Source organism: Rosa chinensis, chromosome 4 (genome assembly GCF_002994745.2).
Source record: "Rosa chinensis cultivar Old Blush chromosome 4, RchiOBHm-V2, whole genome shotgun sequence".
In the NCBI taxonomy this organism is placed as follows: domain Eukaryota; kingdom Viridiplantae; phylum Streptophyta; class Magnoliopsida; order Rosales; family Rosaceae; genus Rosa; species Rosa chinensis.
This window is the reverse complement of record NC_037091.1, coordinates 64,365,831-64,384,368: the sequence shown is the minus strand read 5'-3', so window position 1 is coordinate 64,384,368 and position 18,538 is coordinate 64,365,831. Positions and strand designations below refer to the sequence as shown.

The 18,538-nt window shown below is 39.4% G+C and overlaps 1 protein-coding gene, 1 non-coding gene and 1 pseudogene across 2 annotated transcripts; all 3 read right to left on the bottom strand.

The window, feature by feature from the left end:
• Positions 1 to 189: 189 nt before the first annotated feature.
• On the bottom strand, positions 190 to 9,004 carry LOC112196814 (annotated as a pseudogene).
• Positions 9,005 to 10,196: 1,192 nt separating this feature from the next.
• Positions 10,197 to 15,890, bottom strand: LOC112197588 (microtubule-associated protein 70-1). The gene is made up of 11 exons (XM_024338323.2): positions 15,306 to 15,890; positions 15,110 to 15,195; positions 14,388 to 14,453; positions 14,116 to 14,286; positions 13,828 to 13,998; positions 13,527 to 13,682; positions 13,273 to 13,419; positions 13,094 to 13,165; positions 12,472 to 12,999; positions 12,179 to 12,366; positions 10,197 to 10,688 (listed from the first exon to the last, which is right to left on the bottom strand). Exons 1-11 carry the CDS (start codon positions 15,556 to 15,558, stop codon positions 10,649 to 10,651), a joined length of 1,878 nt encoding a protein of 625 aa, XP_024194091.1. The 5' UTR covers positions 15,559 to 15,890; the 3' UTR covers positions 10,197 to 10,648.
• Positions 15,891 to 16,184: 294 nt separating this feature from the next.
• Positions 16,185 to 16,257, bottom strand: TRNAK-UUU. The gene has a single exon. It is a non-coding gene; the product is annotated as a tRNA-Lys (tRNA).
• Positions 16,258 to 18,538: the final 2,281 nt, after the last annotated feature.

Genomic DNA, 18,538 nt, shown 5'->3' with positions numbered 1-18,538 from the left:
TGCGAGGCACAAGTTCGGTATCATGCAATTATTCATTCAAGTCGCTTTTTGTTTCTTTGCATGTCACAGAGAGTATCCACGCACTACATTTATCTAAAGGGACCTTTGCTCTTCTGGAATTCACTGTGATGCGTGATCAAGACACACTTGATCTCTTCTGTAATCATATCACATACAGGAAATACATCCTTACCCTAAATCAGTCCATGTCAATACTGCCAAAATGCAAGAATAACGAGTTACACCACCTACACCTTCACAACCTCATATCAACAACACGAATATTTAGATATGAAAAAAAAGTGTTTTCCTCAAAAGAAGCTAGGAAATAAAGTAACATGATTTTCTCCATTTTCGCACAGGCATGAAAGAGCACATACAAAAACGGAAGGAATCAAGGCAACCTCAAATGGCCACGATCAGACAAAACGAGGTTCAGTTGTTTGTTGTAGTTCAATCTCACGAGGTTCAGTTGTTTGTTGTAGTTCAATCTCAATAAATATTTCAAAGGCTTTGCGCTTTGTGCCTTGGCATTTTCTGTACATACGGCCAGTGTGTATAGAGCCAACCACTAGCAGGTTCCTATCAATCCATTAAACCTGTTCGCTTCCCTTGAGAATATTGTATTTGCAGAGAGGACATGTTGCATTCATTTTAAGCCATTTCACAATGCAATTAGCATGGAAGTGATGGTTACAGGGAAGAGTGTGAAGATCTGCCCCATCCTCATATTGGCTGAGACATATACAACATTCCTGGAAAGAGAAAGCCAAAGCCATAAATCTCCAGAGCACAAAAGTTCATAAATTGAATTGTTGTAAAATGCAATAGAAGCATGAAGTGCTTATACAATTTAGTCTGTGAAAGTTGCTCGTTCATCAATTTGTTTTCATGAAATGATGGATGCAAATAAACACAGTAGCAAAGACTTATAATATAAGATCTTCTCACCAATGAATAACAAGTTGTAATGCATTGACGGAGTCTACACTGTACTATTCTGGAAGGAGTGGGGTTATTGTTGTTTGTTTAAGCTACCACTGATGTGAACACGTTAAAGGGTGTATGCTTATCAAACATTAGCTTATAAGATTTTTTTTTTGGGGGGGCCTGGGGCAAGGGTAATTTCTTTATATTTTTTTATCGGCACAGAAAATAAGAGAATATTCCTAATCAACAGTGGGTTCCACAGAATTGACTGATATACTAAACTATAGATGTAGTTTATGATAACATGATGCTGTAAACATACCGCATCCTCGGGTAAAAGAATACGCTCGACTGCCAGGTACCCACTGGTTGATTCCATTGGAATCATTTTCCCTGCTCCTACACTAGATTTTTCATCGCCTGATATTCTAAATTTGTATTTTGGAAGAACACTGAGATCTGCTTCGGATGCACCTTCCTGCAATGGCATACAAGGAAATACAAGAATAAGCACTTGCAATGCTCTCATTTCATTCTTGAATTTTGATTCATGGATAAAGGTTCTCTCTCCATACCTGTCCTGCCACAGCATATAGAATTGCAATGATGCATGGCAAACAGCAACAAAGAGCAATTCCGATCAAACATGCCAGAACAACACAAAAGATGGCAAAGAAGACGTCAAATGCCAGGAAAACCACAGACAACCTGCATGAATTAGAGTGAATTTCTTAGTTGTTTTAGACTTAATAAAGATTGTTTGTGGTCTATACACACAAGACCCTGGCTCAGGTTGATTTCGTGATAAAATCAGCATATAGCCCTATTTTTAGTTTTACTGCTATGGCGCATAAAAAGAGAAGAGAGCTTCAGTATTCATCTCTAAAGTTATAATGCCAGAACAGTCTTCTGGTGAAATTTAGATGAAGAAATATGTCTGGCATGCACGTGTGATGCATATATTTTGAACTGAAGAACTTCTGATTTAATTGGATAAAGACATACCAGTACAAACGCGGAGCATTTTGCAGGAGCAAATCACCACCGGAGACTACCCAATAAAAGCCAACTATCCACCAGAGAAAGGATGCCATTGTATTGACTGATTCACATCGTTTAGAGAAACTATGCCATAGAAGTTGAAGTCAGTCAGAAATGTATTGACCCTCAAGCATATATGTTACAGAAGCACACAACGAAACGTGCCAAGAAGTACTATAGGAAACAGTCATGCAATAGTACATTATGAATGGTAGACGGTGAAAATTCAGATAAAGTTAAGATTAAGTCTCTTAATAGTCCGAGTTAAGGGCCATTTGATGCCCATCCTGAACTGTAAAGCGAAGGTACCAAGTGTCATGGGGCGTATAGCAGAACAAGGATTATTTTTAGGCTCACTACAATCCTCTCAAATAACAATAAGACCATCTCGTTCACTGATCAAGTGATTCAAAATTCCACTCCTGTTATCCTAATGTTTTTCATTCCCAGTATCACCACTACCTCAAATTCAGGATACACTTCACCATATAATTGAAAATTGAAAACCTACAATTTCACTACGCAAGACTCATCCTACTGTTTTCCATTCCCAGACCTCAAATTCAAGACTGCCGTTTCCAGTTTCCAACCTCACTCATCATAGAATTGAACACGGTAACAGCACACAATTCCTTTCAGCTAAATTCAGCACATAATACAGTTTAGCAAGATCAACCACCAATCGAATATTACTATAGTTTCCGAATTCGGCAAAATTGAAACGTAATTCTGATACCTGGAACGACTCGGAGCCCCCAAATCCGTAGCTGTTTCATCATCATCAGTATCATTAGCCTCGGCAGCTTCGGAGGTCTGCTGCACCTCCGGCCCTCTCCTCCCTCTCCTCGTATTCCTCCTCCGGTACTCAATCCACACCAGCGCCACGTGGACAAAGCACTGCAGCGCGTAGCCGCAGATCCAGAGCCGGATCGGCGTGTTCGGGTTCTCGTCTCGCGTCAGAATCAGCATCACCACCGAGACCAGCACGAAGGCCGTGTTCCACATCATGTCCAGCGCCACCACCGGCTTCGAGTACCCCCAGTCGGCGCGCCGCTCGTCCAGCTCACGCGCCGCCGTCTCCCTCACCAGCATGGACGGCCCGCGCCGGCCCGTGGCCCGGCCCAGCAGCATGGCCAGCGTGGCCGGGCGGGTCGGGGAGCCGAGCTCCGACAAGTCACGGCCGTCGCTCCCCTGCCGGGGAAGCAGAAGCGGCGCGCGTGACTCGGTCGACGTCTCCGTCGCCGCCGTAGCTGAAGAGCCCGATGACATATTGAGATGGAAATTGTAGTAGCAAAATTGAGAGAGGCTTATAGGGGAGAGAGAAAGAGAGGCATGATTGAATGGTATATAGAGTAAATTGAGAGGTGTGGGTAGAGCTGTGGTCTACTATTATCAGAGCTGAGAGAGTTGAAGGTCAGGGATGGTTTGGGAATTGGGACTCTAGTCTCTCTGAAAGTCTCTCTGTGTTTGAATGGTAGCTGAGGGGTTTCCGTACTTCGTTTTTGCGCCACGCCACCGTTTCAAATCGGCTTCAGCTTTTGTTCATTTGGTTTATTATTATTATTTTTTTTTATAATTTAAACCATGAGCCAGGTTTCTGTATTTAGCTACAGGAAGAAAAAAAAGAATAATATCTTAACAAAAAGAGAAGGATACCTTAAAATCTATGAAATTTTAAATATTTTTATTTTATTTTGTTTTAGCATATGCGCATGAGTTTGATGACAACATATTTCATTGTTTCGTTCATTAGCATACAATTAAATCTTCGAATTAGACTGATGGCCTCATTCGTTTTGAGAAACAGAAAAGTGTTATTCCTAGATGTGATCATAATCTACTGTTATCAAATCCAAGTTTTCTTTCAAAAGAAAGATCCAATTTTTCCATCACTCCACCGAAAATAAAGAGAAGAATGATGTCGTCCTCCCAAAACTCCGTTCACCTAAAGTTCAATGTCTATGTAGCCGGCTGCGTGCCTTTGTATCCACTTGTTCTAATCTAACGATATCACACGTGCTCGTAGTAGGACAGCACGAGTGGCAGAGAGGATTACGTCATCATTCTAATCTGTCGTATGACACTCTGAATGCGGCGCACATTGTCGTATCACTTGTCGAAGTCAAAGTGTTGACTCTTGACACGCTGAGATGACTTTCCATGCAAGCTTCTCATCTTCCATTGCCCAACTGCAGCAAAAGAACACTGGTAATTCATAGTGTCCTTCACCACCGTTGTCACTTAACCTGTAAGGGCAATCCTCCTTTGAACAAATGGACACGCGAAACGACTCCACTTGAAGGTGATCCCCGAAATCTTGAATGCTCCCCCCGGAGAGTTCATTTGCGAGTTTTGCAGACAATAGCTGAAGCAGATCATTGTTTGTTGAAGACAGAGGCAGGCTGGTGCCTTCGGTCTCTTGATTCTCTTGCAAGTTACCAATGTGAGCAGGACAGCAATATGCAAACTTGACTTGGTGCTTCTTTTCTTCTAACATGACCAGGAGCTCATCTTGGTGCACTACCTTGGCTTTTTTGTTTTTCTCCATAACCAAGATCCCTTCGGCTACCCTATCATCACTTACTTGCAGTCGTGGAATGGATTTTCTGTTGCTCGAACTCGAACCTTGTTCGCGTTCTGAGCCGCCTGTAGAAAACTTGAAGTTTGGATTTGAGCAACTTTGGACAAATGCATCGGAAGCTACTGCTGTCGCATAGTGGGTGGACGGAACTGACACGGTCTCATTGTTTGCAGGGTCGTAGCATTGAATTCCCAGTTCGGATTGAATTCTTCCTTTCAGAGTAGCCATCCTAGGCTTCTCACCATGAACAAGTATCACGTGCTTGGGAGAAAGAAACTTCACCAGATCCATAATCCCTTTGGCATCTGTATGAGGACTGAAAGTCAATTGATGAATCTGGCAATGCAAACAAATCACCTCATGAATAAATTCTAATTAACTCGACAAAAAATATATGAATTATGCTAAGGAGTAAGTGAAGAAGATAAACCTGGCATCGCACATCAATTCGGGTGTCCTTGTCCAGATCAATTTTGGTCGGTTTACCAGACATTAATTTATGTCCTATGGTTCCAGCCACGCAATACCTAGAAAAGAAGAAGAAACAATCACTGAAAGTTCAACTTAGCACACACATGAACAGAGAGAACCATGGAGATATGAACATAAAAGCATTCTTTCTCTAATTTTTAGACACCAGTAGAGATTTTATAGGCAGCTCAGCTTACCAGCTAGCCAGAAAATTCTTTTGACAATTTTCTTTGGTTTTTGTTATAGTAATCACCGTCTGGGTTTCAACCTAAAGTCTATTACCAATATCTGCAATAAATTCTAGATTTGGAAAATACAAAACAGAGAAGGCAGTTACCCTGGCATTGTAACAAGATTCTTTTCTGAAGGAGCCCAGTGCTTAAAAACCTCAAGTGAAAAACCACCACTGATCATCCCTGGTGTGGCAAACAGAACACAAGGTCCAGGAGCATCTATCATAGACCGCTCAAATTTGTGAACTGCAGCATTCAAACTCACGAAAGTAAGATGGAGGGATTATCAAACAATTCTCTATAAGCAATAAAATAATAACTTCTTATATCAATTCTCAGAAAGTTAACAGGATAATAAATAGTATCATGTTGTTCAATCAATAACTTAATAGAATGTTTATCAATTCAAACGAGGAAAGATTGTTTAAATTGTTTTACTATCTTTGAAGATCCTTGCTTGAAAGCTTAAAGCAGGAAAAAAAAAGCCAAAAAAAAAAAACCAGTACCAGTTCATGAATGCTTCATGTGTTTGAGTCCAACAAAATTCAATAAAATCCAAAGTACAACTTATGGAAAAGCAATACAGATAATTTTCTACTTGTTTTGTGTCAGAATTAGCTTAAGGTAAAACTCAGAAGTGAGAGGACTTGCAAAGGACAGGATCACGAATCTAAAAAAAAAAAAAAGGGAAAGGGAGTAATAATAAGGCCAAAAGCCAACAGTCTTCCCTTCCACTTTTTCAATTTCCATTTTCTACCTTTGTTTCTCTGTTCATCAATATTTCGTATTATTACTGGATGAAGTAATACCTCCCTATCCACTTGAATTCCTAAAGAAACATGTTAGAACAACTCCATTACCTCAGAGCTAACAGATAAAAAGAATTACCATTTTTAAAATCAAATGCATTATGTGTGGAGTATGTTTCTTTGATTTTCTGGCTGGTCCAACTGATGAGCATCTTATAATACATATTGGCTTGACGGGTCAAACCTGAAAGAATTATTAACATCAATAGAAATTCGATATCAGCAATTCAGCAAAGCATGCATTTTCCTGATTGAGAGAATAACAGACAATTTGACAACACATCATACAAAGAGTTAAGTATGAGAAGAATCAACTGCAAACCTGCTGAGAAGTAAATAGGAACCTTTAAATTCATGCGCTTCCAGTAGTCTTCTAATAAGATACAGAGTTCCTACATAGTATTAAATTACTTTCAGTATAAAATTTCACAACCAGGAGAATTTAGTACATAAAGATAAGAAAAATCCAGCATTATTGTACTGGTGTCTGGTTTTCATGAGATAAGGCCTTCTAAGTAATACAAAAGATATATCTTTCATCTTATAAGAAAGATTTAATTTCCAAAAGATCTAAATGTATGAATGCACATCCATTTTCTAGACCTATACAGCTTGAAAGGCTTCAATGCTGATTAAGTTATTAGAGTTATAACACGTGAGCATGCAATCTAACTGCAAGGAATTTTTTATCAGAAACAAATTATTCAGGACCAAATGTCTCTCTCTTTTTCCCCCTTTTTCCTTTCTTTGTCCTCTGGGCTCAACATGTATCATAGGTAAAGCATACTTCTTTACATTTCTTTAACTAAGACATGACGAAATTGGTTGAGATACAGATAATTGAAGTCAAGGCAATCAAAACCATCTTGATTGAAATACCTGAGCTCTTCCCAGAGCAAATGAAGGAATTAGCACTTTTCCCCCACCAGCAACACAAGTGTGAACCTGCATATAGATCAACAAGACAACCACCTTCAGAGAGATATCATATGTAAAACCAAGACAAAACATAAACACATCAGTGGAAAAAAAAAAACTTAGATTAGAGTTCAAAGATGGAAGATCATAGATCAGAGTTCAAAAGCATAAGAAAACTATAAAATGATCTGTTGATACTTCAATCTTATCATTAACGTACAGCTCTGAGAAATTCTCTTTCCCGGGCATATTTTGAATCACGAATGGTTGTTGCATATGTGGACCTGTAGCAGGAAAAGTGAAAGGATTAACCTAATGCATAGCATACATAAACAGGTGCCCAACAAAAAGGTTTCATGCATCAAAAAAGTGTGTCCTAAGGAGAACCAATAAAGGGGAACTGTTTAACAAGTGATAAGCACAAAGTTCAAACTTAGAGTAGTGAAGATAAAACTATAAAGCAGTGTACTGACACGCGCACACACGCACTCGTATATTAACATAATTCTATACTCCAGAGTTAATCTTAAACTCAAACCTTGAAGCAATCTCTAATGTAGGAAAGATGATGAAGCATCAAGGATTGTGGTGTCACCACAACAAAGGATAAACATCTGATACATATGTTCCTCGAAATAAGGTAAAGAAAACAGAATCTGAAATAATCACAATTCACAAGTAAAGATCAATAGGTACCAGAATGTAAGTGCAGACATACATTAGGATAGGCTACAAAAGAACAGACACGTAAAAAAGGAACAAGCACACACATCCCATACTCTGTAATAACAAGGTCCAAACTTAGTCGATCAATTTGAGCTGCTCCAAGATGCCTGTCTGGTGTCATATTATAGTCTCCTGTGTACACCATAGCAGCGTCTCCCACCTTTGCATAAAACATTGCAGCTCCAAGAACCTTGAAAGCATAAGAAATTTTGATCAGGAGTTCAGGACTCAACAGTCGAGCAAATTGACAACACGAAAGCCTTACATGTCCGGCATAGTAAGCACGGATTTGAAGATCCTTATCAACCTGCAACGTCTGCTTGAGATCCACCGGTATAACTGCAATGAACAACTGAATTCAGTTCTGAAACCACCATATGTTTCACCACCTCCATCAAAACAAACTCAAAATTCACACACCTTTCTTCATGCATTCAACAATATGCTCGGACGTAAACTGTTCCTCCTCGCCCCTTCTCTCAACCATCACTTTCCGATAGTCCTCCAACATCAAAGGCGCCAGCGCCTTTGTCGGATACTGCAACACACCGAAAAACCAGTGAAAACAAAACACCACCAAAAATCAGCTCACACAGACATTTCATCAAACACCTTACCGTCATGTAAATGGGGCCACTGTAACCGCACACTTCAGTGAAGTAAGGGAGCGCGCCGATGTGATCCAGATGACTGCCACAGAAAATATCCAATTAGCCAACTGACTTTGTGGATTTTGTTTATAAGTTTCGGATTAGGTTTTGAGCTTACAAGTGAGTGATGATGATGCAAGTGAGGGTTTGATTGAAATTTGGGCCGATGAGGGAGAAGTCAGGGTAGCGGCGGTGGTCGAGGTGGCCCATATGCATACCACAGTCGAACATGATTCGTTTCCCGTTGATCGTCACAATCACACAGCTCTTGCCTACCTCTTGCCCGGCGCCTGAAACCGTGAAATTTTAAGCTTTACAGAAATCTATCTATATGTGAGAAAGAGAAATAGAGAAGGTTGTGGTGAAGAAAGATAGAGAAAATAGAGAGAGAGTGAGGAGCTACCCAGAACGAGAGAGTCGATGGCCATCGGAACGGCTTCTTCGCGCGCTTTTCAGTTTTGGCTTTTCAACTTTTAGTTTAAAGAAAGAACCTGTTAAACGAAATTGGGAGAGGATCCTCTCCTGATCACCCAAGCTTTTAACTAGACAATGACACGTGGATATAATGAATCCAACGGTCTAAAACAAGCTTGACTTCTCTCACTATTCATCTCTTCCTTCACGCTTCTCTCTCTCCCCTTTGTTCTTTACGAATCTGTCCCCAGGCTGAGACTAAACAAGAGAAAAGTTGCTTGGGTATATGCAGACTAATATACTGGGAACTGATGAGTGTTTCAATATGCAAGATGGCATCATTCAAGGACTCTCTCTCTCTTTCTTCCTTCTGTTCTTGTTTCACTTCACTCAGCACCACCTCACGTCATCTTCCAATGGGTCAGAATCACTACGTGGCACTATGTAAACCGTTAGATTCATTATATCCACCTGTCATTGTCTAGTTAAAAGCTTAGGTAGCTGCTTTAGGAGAGGATCCTCTCCCATTTAAATTACTCCAAATTTTATCTGAGAGTATTATCAATATGTTTTTTTTTATTAAAAAAAAATTACCTGGCTCAGATTTACTAAAATTATTTATTCACTTGCATTATTAGTGTATAAAAGAATTTTTTAAATTTTATATCAACATCCACGCCCGACTTAATTGAACGGAAATTTTGCAATATTTTAGAGTATTGAAATCTTAAACCGAGGCTGATAGATTACAAATAGTTTGCAGTATACCCCAAACCCTTGTTGCTCATTCCAAATATCCCACATTTGGATTAAAAGTTAAAAACAAAAATAGCCTAAAAATCTCAAATACAACATTTGGTTAAATTTCGATAAAAATAAAATAAAATTTTAAAAAATAAAATATAAAAAAACACCCTTTGGTTAAATGATAAAATATTCTGTTTAGAAGTGTCCAATGACTACTTTTTTGGTCATTATCAACTCAAACCGCGGTTCAGTCTGACTTTCATCAAGCACATGGTTAGTTACGGTTGAGGTGAACATTTGATCTAAAAGAGGAAACATTTCACATCACCCTAACCACATTCACCTGCAAAGAGTTGCGAAAGTAGAAAGGCGGGCAGGATAAGAAGATTATCGTGATTCCTTCAATTCAGGAATTGCGGCTTCGACTAGAATTGATATGTAGTCAAGCATTTTGAGACCATTTGTAACTTTCGGCACGAACATACCCAAGAAAGGCAGGCAGGATAAGAAGATTATCGTGATCCTACCTACCCATACACATCTCAGAAAAGGAGAAAATGAATGCTGATGTTTCATTTCAAACAATCAGTATATAGTATTGACATTTTGCCCAGTACCTTCAGGCAGGCATGATTAGCCAAAAAGATCGGCTACACTAAGCTTAGCATACCAGATATATATAACCAACAGAGGACTATAGATGAATTAACACAACCACAAAAGATCTGATCTTGATCTGGTTACAAGAATATTAACAAACAATCACACTAGCTGCAATTACAAATATAAACTGCAAAACGGGGAACAAAGTTAAAGCCAAATAAGCTACCTATACAACACACAACCATTGCCCACTCGCGATACCTCACAAAAGGTTAGCCCAAAGTCAATAATCTTCTTCCCTTTCTCTTTCTTGGATTTCTGAGCATGGGAATACCAATCTATGTCAGAAGCACACCGCTTTCTCAGAGTTCGATCTCTTTTCTGGATTTCTCTCTTGCCAGCGTTGGCATGCCAACTACAATCACAGTAGGGGGGTGGGGGACATAAAATAAGTGGTAAATGGAAGGAAGAACAAGGCACGTGCACTAACACCTTTCTGCAACTGCAACTGCAACTGTGATTTTGTTATTGGGTGCTGCGTGTCAACCCTCCTCGTGACAGACCTCTGCAAAATATAAGAAACAGTTCAACTTATGAGAACACTAACCACAATTGAGAAACCATCATCAGCAACCATAACAAAAGTTTAGCATATGCCCTTACATGAACCACAATGTAGCAACAATTAACAAGCACATATATGGGGATATTCTGGAAAATAGTTTGACGTAGTCATCCAACCTTAAGAGCTGGCTCTTGGATAAAGAATGGAAAATTAGACCAAGGTAGCAGACATACTCTGATCATCTAAGATTATGAGTACGCAATCCATTGGTAAATACATTGTGGAAATACTCTTTGAACTTACACAACAAAAGGGAAATAAGTGGATTGGACAAGGAGGCAAATTTAGTCTAAAAAACCTTTAATATGTTTCAATTGGATTCAGAATAACAAAATATAAGAAATCTGTTAGAAATCTTTTCTTTCTTTTTTTATTCCCTTACTTCCAATACTCCAAAAGAAGAGAATCATAAGGCGGGATTGAAAACTACTTTAAACAATTGGGTTCCCAATCCTGTCAATCCAAATGGCAAACCAAACATCTACTGTACAGTCTCGACTTGGGGGGCAACTCTTTTCCTGGGAGAAGGAGTGACTAAATGTATGTGTCAATCCTATGTTTCTGGGGTCTGTATTTCCTATTGTGCTGTGGGGAACGGGGTTCATATATGGTGATTGTGCCAACAGGATCTCATCTTTTATGAATTCTGCACACATATACTGATAGCAAACAGAAAATTGCTTGATTTTCGGTGGTGGGTGCTGGATGACTATCAATCAAGAGTTCAAGACTGATTCACTAGCATGAAGCTCAGTCTAATCAGCTGGTCTCTACCGTCTCCTTTGGATTAAAGGAAGAAGCAAGCAAATTGTTAAAGCAAGCTTTATCAGAGAAAAGCTTGCTGTTCCTTTCAGCGTTAGGGTTACTCAACCTCACTTATTATTTCATATATAAATACAGATTCTCTATCTAAATTTCCAATCTAGTCGACAGGTACCAGTGTATTTGTCAAAAGAGCAGCTAACCTTGAAGGGCCTGGTTGACCTAGTTACCATGTTTGGAACCAGCCTCACTAGGAAATAACAATGGAACTGAAACCCAACATATGGACACAGAATATAAAAGATGATATGTAAGCAAGAACTACACATTAGCTTTGCATATTAGGTAGAATTAAAGCCTCAACTATTGGTTCTGCAGAAAAATCTTTTCTTAAAATTAGACAGAAGAACCAGGAGAAAATAAAACAGTATATTTATGGACATGTTTCTACTTCAGTTAAAATTATTTTTGCGAGAGCACTGCATTGATGGTATAGTTGCAGTTAAATGCGAGTTTTAATTCATTTACTACTAACCAACAAACTTGAAGGAAATGTGTCCTACAACAAGTCAACATCATTGTTATTCTCTCTTCTAATAAGAAAGCAGTGAGTGCCATAGGAATGCATTGAATAGATGGTTGAACTAGTTAGGTTGAATATTAACTACCTTCCAGAAAGCACTTGAGCACTGTTGACAGAGGTTTTGGCACTACCAAACCGCTTGGCCCTATTGTCGTGTTCTTTGTCCACACGCATGGCAGCTACCTCCTTCTCCATAGCGGCAACTTCTCTTCTCATTTTCTTCGCCTCAACCTCCATTGCTTTAGTCAAGGTGTCTACCTTCTTGGCTAACATCTGAACGATAAGATTGACCAAAAAAGAGAACATCTGAATGACAAGAATCAACGAATACTTAAATGAGAGTATAAAATCACAAGAGTGATGGAAAGGAAACTCAACCTCAATAGCGTCATCTTTGTCTTTCAGGCTTTGATCTTTCTCATGACCAGCTCTCCTCAAAGCTACAACCTCTTTCTGTAGCAAATCATACAAAACCCCCGGGACATTATCCTCTGTATCCACTGTTGAGAACTCATTTGGCTTATCATCAGAATTCCCTTTCCAGTTATTTTGTGCTTCCCCATCCTTGGTTCCCTCACAAGATTGGTTGACTGAGAAATTGGAGCTTGCACCATTTAACAGAACCTTCCCCCTGTCCAGTGATCTAGTACCACCATCAAATGATTTTGAAGTGCCTTTCGCATGCTTCAAGACTGAACTGGTGCTGGAGGACAAGGATCTGACTGGTGTTCTCTTGGATAAAAAGCCATTGGAGGATAATTTTGGAACGTTATCCGCTCCACCAAGAGACTGACGTCGAGAGGGTCCATTGCTTATACTTCTTCCTTCTGCTGTGCTTCGACTAATACTGTTCGAAGATCCTCTCACACTCTCCTCAAGCACTTTAAGTCGCATATGATATTTTTCCTGTTAGATGCAAGAGAGGAATTTTACTCAGCTTAGCATCCCATTATAAATTGGAAACAATTTGGATGTGGGTTTGTAGAAAAAGGGTTATTACTTTCAACTGAGCTTCTGACTTGGCAGCTCTTTCAGTTATGGCAAGCTTGTCCCGAAGTTGCTGCATTTCTCCCTGTAAGAACGCAGTTCAGTAATTATAGAAACAGTAGAACCCAAATACTAAAGTAATCCCCTCAGAGCTAAGACCTGACATTCAACCAAAAAAGATAGAAACAGTACCTGCAAGAATCTCCGTTCTTCAAGCCATTGCTTTACAGGCATCACTTTGTCGTTAGCGTCTTTCCACTCATTTGCTACCACTACAGCTACTCTGTTTGCTGTGACTTTTGCACGGGCCAACTCCCGGTCTAGAGTTTTCCTTTCCTCCTGAGAAACAAAAACCATACCAGTTCTTAAGAATGCTCTCACTACACGGTACATGTAAAAAATAAGCAACCACCAAGATTGAGGTTTCAAATATGTAAGGCACTTACATTCATCTCCTGGAACTTCCGCTGGTAATCCCTGACAGCATTGGCTGCAGCACCACCAGCAAGAACTGCCTCTTCCAACTCCCGCACAGTCTGCGTAAGCTTTTCAACCTCGGCAACCTTTTGTCTATGCATTCTATCTAAAATTTTGTTTTCTTCCTATCACACAGAAGCAGTAGAAATATAAATCAAACCAGTTTAAAACTAAAAGAACCTATAAATACAAAGTCCAGAACACTGCCGCCAAAACAAATATATATTCAATGTACTTCAAAAGGAATATCATGGATGATCTTGCAATTACCTGACAAATTTCGATCTGTTTCATCAGCTCTTGGTTTTTATTTTGAAGGTCATCCACCATGGAGGCCTTAACCAAGGCAACCTCCACAGTCCTCTCAGCCTCAAGTAAAGCTGCTTCTTTTGATTTGGTAAGCCGATCCAAAGCTTTGTTATCATCTTGAAGCTTTGCAATCTGTAAGGACCAAAAGTTGACTAATCAATGATAATTATGAGTCACCATAAAAATTCCGATTCTGCTAGGTAACATTTAATAGAATCACAATTATATATTTAAGGACAAGAAAAGTACCTCTTGCCGAGCAAGCTTGAGCTCAGCCTCCAAAGGTGCAAGAATGGCTTCAATTGGAGGCATATCATCATCTTTTTGAGCAGCATGAACCCTACGTAGAGTAGCTTCAGCTGCAAATTGAGCTGCCATAGAAGCTTTCTTCTCATCATTGATCTTCTTTATTTCAAGATTCTGCAATATATTTTCTTCCAATTAGCATTATGGTAGCAAGTCAATATAGGCACAGTGAGTGTAAACAAAGATAAGTTAAAAGGTGGAAACTCAAACCATACTTTGTTTTCTAGAAGAGATTCTGTTAACTTGAGCTTCTCGTCCACCTTCGTCAATTCATCAGTGAGCTGCAATGTAATTAAAACACAGATGAACAAAGCAACCATTGTAATGATGTAAATATTTCAGGAAACGACAAAATTATGTGTAAAAGATAGTCATATATTCAATTTTAGATTATCATAAAACCAGATTCCATGATGTATCTCAAATTGTTTGATGCCAAAAGTTTTATCCATGGAATTTTGCTAACAACATTGATTGTTGCAACAAAAAAAGCGTAGCCATGAACTATATCATCAACATGAGAAAATGCACGGCTGTTCTATCGCTATGAACTCCAACTAAGATATGTTGGTCCCAGAACCAGCTAAGTTATATTCTTATTAAGCGACTATCATGCCAGTACTAGCTTTTTTAACATCCAAACATGTAGGACAGTCCTTCAGATATTGTCTTCAAAAACTGCCCTTCAATTACTTGAGAATACATTCCATGTTCTACAATTTATATAAATTAGCGGGTCTACTCATAAGTTATATGGCTAAATTTAACCTTTCGGTACTACGAAAAATTAATCAACAAAAAACAGCTGACACTCAAATATAAGACCAAGGAAACTGATTGATACAGATGCTAATATTTATATAAAATTTTATACACTAATACTTTTTTTTTTTTTAATTTAGGAAAAATCATTGTAACAGAAAATGGTGAAAATAACCTCTTCAACAGCCTTTTCCCTGGCTCTCTCAGAGAGCTTGAGAGCCTTGATCTGAGCCTGCGCCTCTCCCAACTCTCGGTCCTTATCTGCAAAACTCACACAAAACGACAGCCAAAAATCGGTAAACGACACTCGAAATCGAGCAAAACGAGCTCCAAATCTCAAAGAAAACCAGTAGATCGAGCCGCATTCGCACCTCTGACTTCATTCTCGAGGCGATTGAGCTCCACCTTGACCGGATCCGAGCCGTGCAGGAGGTTAATGAACTCGTCGCCGTCCATGCTCGGCCTCCTGATTGCTCTCCTCCGCGACGAGCTCCTCCCCTCCTTGAACGATCCCGACACCGTCAGCGGCGGAGGCGTCGGATTGTACCCCGGCGGAAGTCCATTGCCGCCGCTGAACTCCATCATCGGAGACGACGCGGCTCCGTCGCCGGAAACTTCCTCCATGAAAACCACCGATCTGAGCACACCTCCCCGCAGTCCTTCACATCCAAATGCAGCTCGGGATCCGAAATGCTAGGGTTTCAAATCGGCACAGATTCACTGTAGAGAGAGAGAGAAAGAGCGAGAGAGCGTTTGAGGAAGAAAATGGTGATTTGTAGAGAGAGAGAGAGTAAAGCTTGATTGTATTGGCTTCTCTCTCTAGGTTGCGATTTAAATCTGGTCCTGGGGAGTAGAGAGAGAGAGTGAGAGAGAGAGAGAGAGAGAGATTAGATTTAGTTTGATTAAATTAATGGGGACGCTGCAGAGGAATGGGGACGCTTTGCTGTTAAGCAGGACAACACTACTGAGTCACTGAGAGACTCTCATGCTCTCTCTCTCGGATCGATTTAAAGTAAAAACGGTCTTAAAAACTAGTTAATACTAGTTACTGTCTAAGATTCGTTTTTTTTTTTCCTTTTAATGGTGTTTGGGTTTGGGCCTTTTTTGGGTTTGAGGGGGGATGCGTAATGTGCACTTTCACGCAAAGGAAAGAGCAGGGAATACGATACGTAGTGGCCTACTCTGTACATGACGCGCACGATAGGGTCCAGTGAAAATTTGGATGGTGAAGGAAAAACAAAGAGCAAAAGCGCCGTCTGTGGGAATCGAACCCACGACCACGTGGTTAAAAGCCACGCGCTCTACCAGCTGAGCTAAGACGGCTGTATGCTTTAAGCCTGCACGCAATATTCAAATGAGCTAATGAATTTTTTCTGAATATTAAAAATATTAATAACAATTTTTCACAAAGACCATAAATGGGATTTGGTGATTTATATGTGGGTGGGATGGTGAAAGAATTTGCTAGAGATTTTGTGTTGGTCGATTTGTTGACGGACTGAGTATGAGGTCTAAGTAACTTTTATCATCCATATTAGTAAATGAAATTATCTTTGAATAATAAGTTAATTGTGGTATAATGATGAATGAAGTATAACCATTTGGTCTAGTGGTATCTATCGTATACCATATGTTGGATTAATGCGTGGTTCAATGATTGTCCATTATATTGTGAAATTCATGTTCGTATGACGATCCCCTACTCAGCTAACTACTAGGGAAATATTAGATAAATGTGGCTTAACCGATATTTTTTTGTCTTTAAATTATGTGTATGTAAAAATAAAGATCTTTCAACTTATTAGCAAAAATTTTTAACCTGAAGTTTATTGTTAGATTACATGATATCTTCTAAAGCTAGTATATGTAGCATAAGGATCTTATCAATATATAAGCCATCCTAGAAAAGACAATGTTTTGCATGTCCAATTTCACCAAAAATTTGAAAGAATGAGTTAGAGCGTTAAATCTAATCTCTTTTGGAATGCATCATTTTCTCTTTGAACTTATCATATGCATGGATGATTTTCATGCAAATGGCCAACGATATGAAGCCATTACATCAATTGGAGAGTTGTGCATGTAGATCGAAAGAGGCTTGTAGCTTAATCCACTTTTGATGACAAGTGTATTAAGCCATTACATCAATTTAGTTCCAAACACTCTCGTGATTCGATCGATCAAGCAACCATTGCATATAGAAACATCACGGATGCAATACGTAATTTTGAGACCATTGAACATGAAACTAGAAAGATCGTATGCAAATTGGAAGGTGATAATAAACTGGTAATTGTCTTTGTCAAACATAAAGAAGCTCTTTTACGTATTGTGTCAAACTCTTATAGATAAAAATGCAATGATCATTTCATGTATGTCATAATGCGAAACTACATCAATGAATATGATCTTTTAAATTTTACTATGCTTTATGTTATAATTGCGAGCGATAATTAGAAATAATTATGGTACTAGTCAGTAGAAAATGCACATTATTTTTTAATACATTGACCTTTGTCAATGGTACTATACGTATAACATGCAATTATTTCACACATAATGTAGATAGTTATTACGAGTCATTTAGACAATGCTGAATTATTTGATGTTTAAGGGTTATTAAGAGTCGGTATTAAAGATCCTCTACATCAAAATTGATTAAACAACTCTCTCTCTCTCAAAAACCTTAAAGCTTGCGGCGGCGAAGGCATCTCTACCCTTCATCCGGTGGCTCTCCGGCGTCTCCCCTGACGTCGTGGGGATGTTGCTGGACGGCCGACACATGGTCTAGCCCTATGGGATCTTTGCTTGTGGTTTTGATGGTGGTAGCTGTACCTATTCGGATCTAGGCAACTTGGGGCTGGAGGTTTATGACAAGGAGGCGACTAGTTTTCACTCTCGACGGCAACGGCTAGGTTTTGCTCCAGACGACGGAGATTGTGCCTGGTTCGGGTGGATTCGAACTGCGGTACAGATCGTACCTCGCTTCTGGGTTGGGCGCGTGATCAGAGGCGATGGCGTTTTGGAGCTTGAAGGCTCTGCGCTATGGAGAGATGATGGGCTAGGCTTCACTTTTGGGCCTTGGCTGAATATCCCTCTTGGGCTTTTGAGCTTTCTACTTTGGGCTGGGGTGTTTTTTTTGCCCTAGTCCCATCCCTATGTTTTTAGTTCATCTATTTACAATAATTTCCTTGTATTAAGAAGCTAATCATTTATGTGCACTCTATGTACCTCTAGCGCGTCTGGAGTAGTACCAAATGAGGATCTCGCTGTATCTACGTTTTTTACTTGTCTAATGAGTGGGTCTATATGTATGTACCATTGTGGGTATTACCGCTATCTTCTTGTCTGTTTGTACATGGCAGCAGAAGGGTGTGTAACGGCCTATTCTAGCTTGTGACGACTATATATATTAGCACCCGTTTTAGGTGGATTAAAAAAAAAAAAAAAAAGAGTCGGTATTAAACTATTTGTTTAAAAATTAATATCTAACATTTAAAATAACTAATCATCTGAATACTATCGTTACATGTTAATCTAACGATAAGACGATAACATCTCAAAAAAAGAAGAAGGACAAAATACTGTTTACTCCCTATACTTA

Bases quoted from the DNA above. Each gene is read 5' to 3' on its own strand.
- LOC112197588 (XM_024338323.2), bottom strand. From the start codon at position 15,558: ATGGAGGAAGTTTCCGGCGACGGAGCCGCGTCGTCTCCGATGATGGAG. The intron at 14,287-14,387 runs GTATGGTTTGAG...AATATATTGCAG, and splicing joins AATCTCTTCTAGAAAACAAA to AATCTTGAAATAAAGAAGAT. The intron at 13,420-13,526 runs GTAAGTGCCTTA...TTTGTTTCTCAG, and splicing joins GGAAGTTCCAGGAGATGAAT to GAGGAAAGGAAAACTCTAGA.